This window comes from Lepisosteus oculatus, chromosome 1, assembly GCF_040954835.1.
Source record: "Lepisosteus oculatus isolate fLepOcu1 chromosome 1, fLepOcu1.hap2, whole genome shotgun sequence".
Classification (NCBI taxonomy): domain Eukaryota; kingdom Metazoa; phylum Chordata; class Actinopteri; order Semionotiformes; family Lepisosteidae; genus Lepisosteus; species Lepisosteus oculatus.
Window position 1 is genome coordinate 43,225,766 of NC_090696.1, and position 13,192 is coordinate 43,238,957.

Below are 13,192 nucleotides of genomic sequence, written 5' to 3' on the forward strand. Positions count from 1 at the left end.
ATTCATTACATATAGAGATGTAAGTTTGTAATTTCATTTGATGCATAAGCAACTGGTCTATTTTTTAAATATATTTCATGAGTTCTTGGATTTGCGGCACACTGGAAATGTTCAATCCACACAGAGAAAATTAGAAATCCTGTTGTGAATTTAAAGAAGCCAGGTATCAGCTTCAGCAGCAAGGATGGGCGGGTTATTTCGGAGTCCCGCAGCTCTATATAAAGAAAAGCACCTTCTAGTTTTAGTTCTAAAGGCACATTCTCACAGCTTTCTTACTTGTATCATTCAGTTTGTGTCACTATTGGTGCTTTTTTATGCAAAATAGTTGATAATAAGTTGAACAAAACACAAAAGTCAATTTCATATTCAGCTATTCAGTATATTAAAATAGATAAATATTCTGTAATTACTCATGCAACTGACTGCCTTCTGGAAACTGATTACACTTTAAAAAATGTATTATTCAGTCACGAAAAACAACTGTGGAGGGGATTAACATTAATGAGTAGTTCCTTGAGGAACAATAAAAACTAATTATCAAAACTATGTATTACTTTGGTTCCATGTGCTTGACTGATAAACTAGCCATGCCTATTATCTTTTAAGCCTATGAAAATATTTTTTGAAGTTCCCATCCCTTTTCTACCCTTTGTTGTTTTGTAAGACATTTAGCAGGTGACAGGGAATGAGTGGATTGCTAATTAGAAATTGTTTCCTGGTGCTGTACTGTCAGCAGTCTTTGTGAATACAGTAGCTGCTAGATAAGAATGTAAAGATACCCTTTGAAATCAGATGCTTCATATCCTATGGATGTTTTGTGACATTCTTCTATACTGTACATGTTTCTTAGGATCTTGAGTTTGCGGCCAGTTTGGTGAAGCAAAGTCAGATTTCAGCCTGTGTCTTGCTTGAAGTCTTGCATTTATTCCTCCCAACATCTTCAGAATCTGAACTTATTTCCATCATTGATGTGCTGTTGCCCAAGCCACCTTCAAATGAGAGAGAGAAAGGGTAAGTTGAACATGGACACTCTTAGAATTTAATAACCTTTAGTTAGATTTTAAGACAAAATGTTTAACTGGTTTAGAATGGCTATTTTAAGACAAATTAATTCAATTTATTTCAAAATTATTTTAAAATAATTTCATTGAAAAAACAGTTATTTTCCATCTTTACCTAAAGTTAACAGCATGACTTGTTACTAAATAAAACATATTGTTTACAGGAAACGTTCACACAACATTGTGTCTTAGATGGAAAAGTTCATTCTAATTTCTAGTAAGAGGGTGTGAGATGTGATCATATCTGGGTCTCAAAATAATGATAAAAAGAATGAGAATGATAATGATCCTTATTCTGTACAGTTTTGTTTTCTGAAGGTACTGTGCAGCATTAATGAAAACTTAATACAGTAAATTGAACTGAAGTTAAGGTAATTATGCAGGTTAGGTCCCCTTATCAGGCCATGAAGGCCCCATGGGGAATGAGGGGCAAGGGCCACCATTTTTCTCAATGCATCTGACACTGGAAGCTAGACGCCCTTATTGTCTGAGCTACCACGGCTCCCGAACTGAAGTTAAAGCTTGTGTAAAAAAACAGGATTTGAAAACGCTGAATGACTTGCAGGATCTCAGATGGGCTGTTGAGATTATGCTAAGGATATCTGTACATGCCTACTTATGTTCAGAGCTGTGTTTTAGGGACTGATAAGCCAGAATGCCAAGAGCACAAATCATGTGGGGGTGTACAGGGCGTAACAATTTACTGATGTAGTGAGGAGTCAAACCGTTCAAGCCATTTTTTGTGAAATCCACCCACAGAAGGCTAGCGCAAGTATGCTAAAAAAAAAGAACAGATGTGCTTATATACTGTATATTAGTTGTAATAAAGATCCAAGCAACTGAGTTCTGAACAAATTGCAACTTTTTAAGGACGTTTGCATACATCTGCAAAGTCCATATTACAATAAAAAAACACATGCATTATTTTCTCTGAATCAGACTAGGAGAGATGTGAACATATAGGAGAATTGTCACAGTGATGAAAAAATATATGATCACAATATTGCAAATCTGAGTTTTTAAAGCTGGACACAGAACTTTGATAACGAGTGCCAATCAGTATGGTCTTGTCACAGGTCATGTGTAAAATGTGTTGTTTCATCAACAAAGCACTGTGATAAATGTCAGGTTTTATGCAGACGTAAATCTACAGTAGGTGTCATCAGTATAGACATAAAGACACCATACCTACAAATAATCTTACCCAATGGTAACATATAAATACTGAAAAGAATGAGACTCAGAACAGAGCCCTTCAGGACACCAGATGATCAATTCCCTTATTAATAGAAATATTACAAATATTACAGTCCTATTTTGGTCCAACTAGCCTGGTTGATTTCTGGTGTGCAAATTATGTTAGCATCTCATCCAGCCATTTCTTGAAATTAGCCAGGGTGTTACCTACAACAAGACAGCTGGATATCTTTTGCTTTTTATGTAAAAAAGTGCTTTTGGTGTCATATCTAATTGCCTGTAGTTTCCATTTACGCTTTCTGGTTTGTATTTCATTGTCGGTTCTGAAGACGTCCCAATTGTTGATTTTGTGAATGCCCTTGATGATTCCAAATAGAATAGTTAGCTTTTGGTAAATGTTTGTGGTTCCTGATGTAAGACTTGATGTAAGGCTGAGCCATATAGATTTCCTGTCCCTTCAGTCCTCTAAATTCCTATGTTTGAATTTAGTTTAATACTGCTACAGTACATTTCCACCCTTTTAATTTTCCTGCCTCTCCAGAATACTAATGAAGTATTTTTCTCCAACACTCAATGTTAGCTACGATTCTGTAATTCTAAGTTATAATCACAATTCAGTGCCAAAGATTCTATCTCACACGTTTTCTTCCTAATACTCCTGCCATTTAGATACAGGCACTTAATTACTCGTCAATTTGTCCAATGATCCTTTCCCCAGGCCTAGTAATGTCCATCTCCTTCAGATATAGTCCATTTTGTCTGTATGGCTTGGCCATAGCAAGGTTTCTAATGGTGGAGAAAGCTGAAGTCTTCTTTGGCACATTGTGTCCTCTGTCATGCCTTGAGTTTATGGATTAGCATTGGAAGTTCATCTTTGCATGGTGCAGGCAGGGATCCCTGTGAAGACCACCAATATTGCCCTATACTTCCATTTGTGTTCAAGGTCTGTTTCGTATAGAACTGTTTTCATTTAGAAGTTGTTCTGTTTGTGCCATTGCATAAACCTCCACCTGTCTACCTGTACCGTTTAGAGGCTTTGAAAAACTGAACAAGATACAGTATGCGAGTTTTAGATTTCTTGGTTCTCTAGGGTCCGTACACTGAGAGACAAGAAATGTTACTCAGTTTTTATTCCAGTTATGACACATTTTGTAATGTATTATCCTGTTCTATTGACGAATGTTAAAGATTTAGTTTAAGAAAGTCATGCTAAATAACACATAAAGCAGGTTCCTATGTGCACATTTAATTTATGATATTAATTATTTATTTGGTTAGAATCAGAACGATTCTATTAGGTTAGCTTGCTGAGCAGGCGTAAGCTGTGTTTTATAGCCACCCCATCACTAAGTAAAGATGATTTCTTGTTTATCTCAGTTGAACTTAACAGTTCCATTTCACTTGCTTTCCTTTTATGTACAAGAAAAGTTTTAACCCAAGTTTGTCTTCTTTGTATCATCTTTAGTATCCTTTCTTTAGCTCCTTTTTATACTGTACCTGTATTTAAATGCTATAAATTGCATGTATCTGCTGGCCAAGTCCCATTCAGCAACATATAGTGCTCACTTTCTCTTCCTCTGCTTTCTCTTTGATGAACATTTAATGTTTTCCTTTCAGAAGTCTTCTCAGGCAATCTGATTCTTTGTATTCCTCCAGAGTAACAATTTTTGCTCCACATCTGGTGTGCTGTTTGATCTATACAGTTTTTTTTAAATTCTGTGCTGTTCTGCTGTGTATCTTTCCTCCTTTGTTCTCGCAAAATCTCAGAAGCAATTTGCCTCAGTGCTCTTTTAAATTTGCTTCCACTCTGATATGATTATTACTTGGTAGCTATATTCAATTGCAATTGCTAGACCCTGGAAAATGAAGGATACCGGCCTAAGATTAAAGTAACTTTATCCAGGAAAATTAATAGCTTTCAATGAAATGAACATTCTCTTTTGCTTTTTGCAGTCTGTAGAAGTTTTAATTCTTGAATCAACTCTATCTGATTTGATCAATTTAAATAAGTCCGTCCTTTAAAAAAATGTGAGACCAACACAGCTTATAGTCAAAATGGAATATTTTCAATTCCGGCCACTGGCATTCCACAAGCACATAGTTCTGCACGTTTTATGTTAGTTCTTTCTGTATATGTTTGGAGTAACAAAACCAGAGCATAGCACCAAGATGGAAACTTGCGATTCTCTAAAATTGATAATTCACCAGTGTAGACCTCATCAAAGCACACTTGCTATACTGGTACATACTGTAGCTTTATACACACATCCCCGGACAATTGGAATGTAGGTCGGACTGGTTATAAAACAGAGATGTAGGTACTGTACAGTATATTGTTGATAATGCATCAATGATATATCATAATGCATTGCAATGCAATGCAATATTTAAGAATGCAAAATCTCTTTTTCTGCAACTGTATTATATGGTGTGTTTTTTTCAGTGTTTTCCATGGTAGCATACAGTGCACATAGGAATTAACTACAGGACCAAACAATTTTGTAGGGAGAGAGATTTGCATCCAGGAATAAATAATAAAACATAACACGTTTTAAATAAACAGTAAATCTTACCTACTGGGGGAAAAAAAAATAAAAGCTAGGACTGTATAATTTCTTGTAAACATGCATCTTTTTCAAGAACATTCAGCAAAAAGTGAACTCCTGAAAATGTACACATAAAGTACAGCACATAAAACAGCCCCAGAAAATCCTCAAGAAATATGTAACATGACCCATAGATTATAGACATTTTTCAACCCTCGTCAGTGTACAGTATCTTCAATACGATTTTTTGCATGCATTACATAATGCATTTTTTTTCTTAATCTTCTTAAAGATGAATCCTTCACTGGAATAATTCTCTTCTTTCTATAAAGACTCTCAACCCGACTGAAAAACAAGTCTAGGATAAACACTTTATATTATTTCTACTTTGTAAGCATACTGTATAGTAGAGAAACAGAACAATGTTATTCTTGGGGTATGGTTTACAAATCTCCTAATTAAACGATATGGAAGTTGTCAAACTCTGATAAATGAATAATCATATTTAAGACCAGATTGTTGCTGCAGAAGGTTTGGTGCCTAGAACTCTGTTTCTGCTGAAAATAAATGAGTCACTACCATGGGCACGTCCCTGAAAAGCTGTTTTGGGCATTGAATGGAATGTTCATATTTTGTTTAATTTGAATATATTTATGTTAGAAAGTAAATAGATATTTACAGAAAGTATGCACTATACAGGAGAAAGTGGATGATTAGTAGAACAAATTGGTGTTTTTCTACTGATATATCAGTCAAACCAATATACTGATATCGCAGTTTAAATTATCATCGACAATTTCTATTTTCCTATGTTCCTGCATTTGCATAACATTGTTTTGCAAAATTGTTGACAAGCTAACAAAAGCCATTAAGACACTTATATTAGTGGTTTGCTTTATTCATGGTGGCACGTGTGTGATGCTTCCTTAACTATTGTTGCCTATAATACCGTGTCTTTTGTCTCTCCTTGTTTGAGATCATTTCTTTAATATAAGTTTGGTATACAGTAGGTGCAGCACTGTAGCCTAGTTGTTAGCATTACCATCCCCCAGCTTTGGGGCTCTGGGTTCAATTCCTAGGGTGCAAACTGTATGGAGTTTGTACTGTATGTTCTCCCCATGTCCTGTAAGTGTTAGTTTATTCTGGATGTTCTGGTTTTCTCCCAATCTAGGAGAAATAGTAACCTACTGTATTTTATTTGTTTACACATGCAGTAACTTCAATTATAGATGAAAACCGGAAAACCAAACTTTCCAGTACTTGTTTTTATTATAATACAACCAATGATTTCTAACAGTATTTCTGAAATTAACGATAATGACAAAATATTACTATGGAAATGTTTGTTTCATGAACCATGGATCCATTCCCTGTTATCCCCGTAAGGTATCAATGCTATCACGAATTTGCCAATAGTGGAAGCATCAGGGTACCTAACCCTTGCAAATACTTGAGTTTTACTGTATATGTTTATACAAGTGTGTCACAATGGCACAGTGGTAAGTAGTTCTGCCTCACAGCACTGAGGCCCTGGGTTCAGTTCTGGGCCTGGGGTGCTATCTGTGTGGAGTTTGTATGTTCTTCCTGTGTTTGATCATACAGGTTTATTCAGTTTTAAAAATGTGTATAAATTATTTGTTATTCAACTTCACAAACACTTACAAGACAGAGTTTACTGTATTAATGAACTAATGTGCGCTTATTCAGTATATATTCACATATCCATCTGTCTTGTGCATAAAGGTATTAGAGGTATTAGGATTTTTAAAAAAGATTATTTTATCCCGGGACTCAGTTGTACTGTATAAAGATTTGTAAAGAATGTCAAAGAATTAAACCGTGTGTACATGCAGCATCTTAAAGTGTACAATTTACACACATCATTCAGGTCTGTAAATTGACCAGATATACATACTGTACATAGAACAGGTTTGTACGTAGAACGTTTTTGATGTTCGCATTTTCTTTGTGTCTTTGGTTTGCATCATTGGGTTGAGGTGAGGCACTACTGCCAGTGAAAATAGTACGTTTAAGAAAGCCTGGTCACTGTCATTGAGTTGTAAGAGATCCTCCTTGTGAGTTCTATCTACAGGGCAGAATTGAAAGAGCCTTTTCACAACCCAGCTGTAATCAACTAGCTGGTATGTCACCAGAGGGGAGAGGAAAAGCAAAAGGTTATGACAAAGCGAGGCAGGAAATGTGCCTTGATATTTTTTAGAACAGTCTGTGGATAAGCACTAAAGACCAACACAAATGTGAAAAAAGAATTTCTGCAGAAGTATTACAGTACATGCAATAATATTCTGCTAAAGCAACAGCAACAGTAATGGTAACGCAACCATTAACTAAGTGTACCAAGTGTAACTACTTTAGTGTAATGGATTTCTGAGGTTGTTAATGGACTTGTTTATAATAAAAGCTGTGTGAAATCATAATTTTGGATTTTAGTTTAAAGCAGTCTAATCAAATAAAAACTATTTTACTAGAAATGCAAACAGTTTATATGGTTCCTTAACTAGTTCTTTTATCATTGTTATTCTGTAGACCAGCAATGTGAAGTGGCAATAAAATAAAAGCTATTTGTATCTTCACTAATATAAACATTATAATGCACAAACAAATACCTATTATTAAATAATGTATTCAAGTTTGTTCTTGTAGTCAGCTTTTTATCAAATCCATGTTATTTTCAAAGAACAAAAATCGATAATATTAAGACAAACATTTGTAACATCTGAATCATTTATACGTCAGATTGACTTCAACCTCAGGATTAAAATGACTTTTAAAATGTTTAATGAGAAACATACATCTGCTTAATGCCAAGGATACTAACTGAGCCCTTAATGGTAGTATGATGCTGGTATACGACTGCAGTTCTGCTAGTTAGCTAGTTCTGCCAAATTAAAAAATATAAAAAAGTTTTACTGGGCCTTCAAATAAATTGTTAATGTGTAAACAGATATCACATTGAAAATACTGTACTGTTTTCTATATAACAGTAGTAGCATGCTGAAAAAAACATATTATCATTTTAGGATGCCAGGTGGTTTTAATCCAGCTATGAATGGATATACAGTATATTTATTAATGTATATGAGGTGAGAGAAATTGTTACCTCTGAGAGTTCATTAAGAAAGTTAAGGAGGTGGAAATAAGATAAAAAATAGTTCAAAATAGGTTAAAAAATGCTAATGTATAGTAAAAATACGAATTCTGATTGTTTCTTTTCATAATGGGAACTGTTTTAAAAGGTGGACTGATGGATCAAGAAAATCCCTTCTTATTAAACTAAGAGAAGACATCATCAGTAAAAATGTGATCAGTGGTCCACTGGACAAAGGGTTTGAAAGGTAAGGCTCTGTTTTTGTTTCTGTTAATAAGAAATATGTTTGCACTTCAAATTAACATTTACATTAAAGGTGACAGAATATTAGAAACAACACTTGACTCCAATAATGACATTTAAAGTAAAGCAAATTCCTGGTTACAATGAAAGAGATGTTGAGTCACAACTAAAAACTAGACAACTAATTTACAGTGTGTCTGATGAAAGTAAAATAACATTTTACAGGGATGTGACATTGTCTGATACTCTTCAGTCTGAAACATCAGAGAAACTTCAACTGATTATATCTGAATATATTTTGACAGTGTCTTTCTCTATCTCCATCATCAAGGCAGACGATTGCTTTTAATTTTCTATAGAGTGAGCAAACAATGTTAATAATAAATTGTTTATCTCTAATCTTTAGACTCACTCAGTATGTTTTAGAAAATGTTCAGAATTCATAACTATTTCTCTTTCAGTTCATTGGTATGCCACAAAAGCATAAATTTGTTCTAAGTAGAGTTCTTTTTCCTTAATGTTTTGATTCTCAACATTGATAAACTATGAATGTTTTCAAGCAAGGCAACTGGTAGCTGCTAATAAATATTCAAAAGCTGTTAAAAGCCTGTTTCCCTGATGGTTGAGATCAGCATATCTACATTTCCAAGTGGACACAGAAAACGTTTTATGCTACCGTCAGAAATATTTTAATAATGAATTCACAGACATCTTAGCATGTGCACCAACAAAATGAGTATTTAAACTTTCAGATCCATGACATTTTATGGACTCCTTATCTGTAACTTTGAAGTATACTTATAACAAACTCAGGACAGCACAAATTTTAAAACTGTCTTAAAAATACTTAATGTCATTTGTACAAACCCCATTAAGAAAAAAAAAAGGAAAACAGTAAACCATATAAATCCATGCATAGTTGTAAAAGATCAGATTTTTGTACCCCAAATGCTATTCTGTCTGCTCTATAATGTGCTTATTTCCCATGTAACTGAAGCAGATGCTTCACAGAATTAAAAGGCTGGCATCACTGCAAAAATCTATTACTGATTGTGGTGGTTTTTATTTAAAAAGCTTTTAAAATTATTTTTCCATATTTTTTTTCTCAGTATGAAACAGCTGGCTATTTGGAATCCATCTTTCTCAAATGTCAACCTAATGTTTTAGATTAATGCTTGTTGTATCTCATGATTATTTATAAAATGTTCCTGTTGGCCCGTCTCAGTTCGAACTCAGCTGTATTTGTCCTGAAAACAAATATTACTGCCAGATTTTTCAGCACCTCTCATTTTTCTTTTCTTCTGTTCTTGTTCTTGCATGAAGCCACTATAACATTTTATTCAGGTGGTTATATACATTATATATATATGTTAATACTATAAGACAAATATAGTTGTTGAAAAAGTGAGTAATGGTAATGGTGTATTCCAGGTATGTACAGTTGTGTAATATGAATTTTTCAGTTAAAAAAGTCCTTTTAATAGATTTGCTTTTGAATTTTATACACCGCAATTATCATATTATCATCAGAATTATTATTTACAGTATGTCTTACAGATTTTATACTGTTCATTTTATAGCATGTGTAATTATAGTTTTCAATGGGCATTTTGCATTTTTCAAATCTGCGTTGCTGATTAATAGTTCTGCCCTGGGTGTTCTTAAAAATGTAACCAATATACTTCATAAGCATTTACCTAACAAGTAAAGGTTGAATACAATACCTAGTTCAAAACCCATTAAAAAGTCAATATACTGTAACACAATATAAATGCAAACACGTGTGAAATGCATTCAGTTTGTGTGCACATCCCTGTTGTGAATACTTCCTGACAGCTCTACGAGTGCCTTTAACAAAAAGTACTGTAATTCTATTAGGTACTATTGTAGTGAATTTAAAAAAAAAACTAAGCCTCTTCAGTTATAAATAAGTATTGTTCTATTCCAATATAACAACAAAGTCAAACATCACAAATCAGTTATATTATTACTTATAAGAGTTTTCTGGAGAGTACGTTTTCTGTTATTTGATATATGGATCTGAAAAACACATTTCCTCAGATTTCTCAGTACATTTGAATTCTGTTTCATTTTCAGGGTTTTGATGAAAAAACAGGTTGATGTGGAAACTTCAAGAAGTGTCCGAAACAGTGTTGTCCAGAACATTATAGAAGATCAGTGTTCCGATCCAGCAGCAGAAATCCTGGACCTACATGACACAGGAGAGAAAGTGTTTGTTTTTCGTTTTGAGTCAGAACAGAAAGACTTTTCAGACACAATTTGTAAAAAGAAGAAAAAAAGGAGCTTCCTAAACTTCAAAAAAGCCACAGTTGCTAATATAGACTGAAAATAAATGTATCTTTTCCATGCTGACCTTTTAATTGGAAAATCTGGAGCTATGTATATAATATGATAACTGTCTCTTGAATTATATATACTTATTTGTAATACAAAGGTTCTGTTGATAATTTTTACTGTAAATATTATCACGTGATGCTGTGAATTTATGTGTCTTCAATTACAACACAGCTGTACCACAATGAAACAAGATCTTGAGTGATTACAAAAGCTCAGAAAAGCTGTTTTTAGATCAGCACTACAATCGACTGTATTACACTAGCTATCCAGGAGGTTATACTATTCCCTCTGGGCTTAACAATTAAAGCTAATGTCTCAGTGAATGAATGGTAGTATTGTGGTGTGTTTCTCAGACATTATAATTAAAAATTTCTTAATATTGTTTTTCAGGAGTAGAGAGGCAAAAGCTGTTTTTATTACTCTGTCTAAATTAAGACAATATCAACCCCTATGGAAATTTTCTTCCCACTGTCTTTTCTTCTCACTGTATTTTCTATGTAGTCCATTTGATCATATGTTAGTTACAAATAATAAAGTAATAGACTCCTATATTTCTCAATCACTGCCCATCCCCATTGGTGTTTTCAGTTAATATAACATTATGTTGTGGAATTTGATTTAATTTTACATTCAAGTACATTTAATGTACAGTATGACAGAAATGTGTTAATCAAACTCCAGATAACCTAATGATGTATCCAGATGACCTAATGATGTTTCAAATATATAATTTTTTTTTTCAAAAACTGTACCTCAGAAAGGAGTTCTATCCATAAAAAAGATAATTTAATCAATTATTTTATAAGTAATAGTAAAAAGTGATGAAAGTAAAATTATAAATTTGAAATCACAGACTTTAATGTAGGAATTGTATGGATTTCTGGGAAAGCTTTCTAATTTAAGCTATAAATCTGTTTAGATATCCCTAAATTTAAGTGTCTATTGGTAAAAAACTAAGAAGCTAAATATTTAATGGCCAATTAAAAACTATTAGGTTGTTTCCTGTTCAGTGTAAATTATAAATATAAAAATATTGTAGGTAAAATTCCATCTTTGCATATGGTAAGCTATTCTCTTTTTGTGGGTAACTAAATCAAATCAATCTTTTATTTAACTTTTATTTGTTTAATTTCAGATGTATTTCTAATGAAATAAAGATTTATTTCTCCATTCATGGGATGTTGCAAACAATAGACTCAAGATAGGAAGACTTGCAGCCATATAGAATGTGCATCATAATTCACATTAGCACGCATACTGGTTTCAGCATGCATATTTTTCAAATGGTTCCTTCATTTGATGTTTTTTTTCTTAGTCTACTATTCATATATCTTGAAAATAGAATGTATTTATGTTATATAATCATTTTAAATAATTGCCTAGCTTCCATTTTAAAATGTAACATGACTGTCCAGTATTTGTTTTTCTGAAAAGATCATTACATGCCATAAATGAAGCTGGACCTTAATTTTTTCATGTGCCTGGTTTTACGAAAATTCTCAGAAAACAAGACATTTCACAGAGTGGCTATAAACTAATCAAAACAACTGAAATGGTTTACATTGCAATTTGCCATTATATTGTTGAAATAGCTATGCTCAAAACATTTTAATATTATCTGTGATTGCTTACAAAACAATGGTTTGAATACTGTCATCCAGCTAGATAAAGAAGTGTTCAAGAATTATGCTAATACTCTAGCTGACAAACAGTTTGGATATCTGTGGATAATACTTCACAGAATTCTTTAATGTGTGTGGCACATTGGGAAATGTAGTTTTTTGCCCATATATTTTGCTCATGTGCAATTAAAAACGACATGCTTGGTGGAAGAGATAAGATAAGATCACTTTATTAGCCATATACAATTTCTTGCATTAGGAATTTGTCTTTTTAGCATACCCCAGCTTGCTCTCCATGACACACACAGGCACACAGATGGGGAGAGAGAAGCATTACACACAGCTTCAGCCATTTATACGGCACCCCTGGAGTAGCTGGGGTTAAGGGCCTTGCTCAGGGGCCCAGCGGAGTAGGATTCCTCTGTCAGCTGCAGGATTTGAACGGGCAACCTCCTAGCCACAGTGCCACAGTGCTTTAAAAAAGTAATGTTAATAATAAATTCCACTCACAAAATCCAAAAGTATTGTAAATATTTATTCTTTGTCTTTTTCCCTGCATGACTGCATCAGGGGTGTCTTACAGTACAGTTTTTATTTGTTCTAAATGGGATTCGATCTAATGAATGGAGCCTGAATCCATTAGATTTAAAGCTCTTATGTTACATTTCTGTGTTTGGTACTTTAACAGTACTGTAACATTCATGTACTGAAAGCCTACTTCTCTAAATCCACTTAATATGGAATCATGTAACAAAAGGGAAATTTTGGTTGCTTTAAATAAAAATAACTAAAATATACAAATATTTCTGAATGATACTATCTGTATTTATTTATGAATATAATATAGTACAGATGCAGCCATTCAAAGTGCGCGGTACAGACACGTACCGGAGGTAATTGGCTACACCGTCGCGCATTTTGACACAAGATGACGCGCGGTACCGCGGTACGTGATTGGTTGACCGACAGGGGCACTCGTGGTCCGTTGGTCTGTCGTAGAAAGATTTACAGTAAACGTCTTTACTGTGCCCGTTGTAGTATTGAATATTCATATGGAAT

The 13,192-nt window shown here is 33.7% G+C and overlaps 1 protein-coding gene across 1 annotated transcript in view; it reads left to right on the top strand.

The window, feature by feature from the left end:
• Positions 1–11,060, top strand: part of LOC102692398 (limbin) — a 134,686-nt gene extending 123,626 nt beyond the window's left edge. The window contains exons 20-22 of the mRNA XM_069190280.1: positions 851–1,011; positions 8,059–8,157; positions 10,251–11,060. Of these exons, the coding sequence (XP_069046381.1) occupies positions 851–1,011; positions 8,059–8,157; positions 10,251–10,500 (510 nt within the window). The 3' untranslated portion in view covers positions 10,501–11,060. The remainder of the gene's footprint in view (positions 1–850; positions 1,012–8,058; positions 8,158–10,250) is intronic.
• The last annotated feature ends 2,132 nt before the right edge of the window (positions 11,061–13,192 follow it).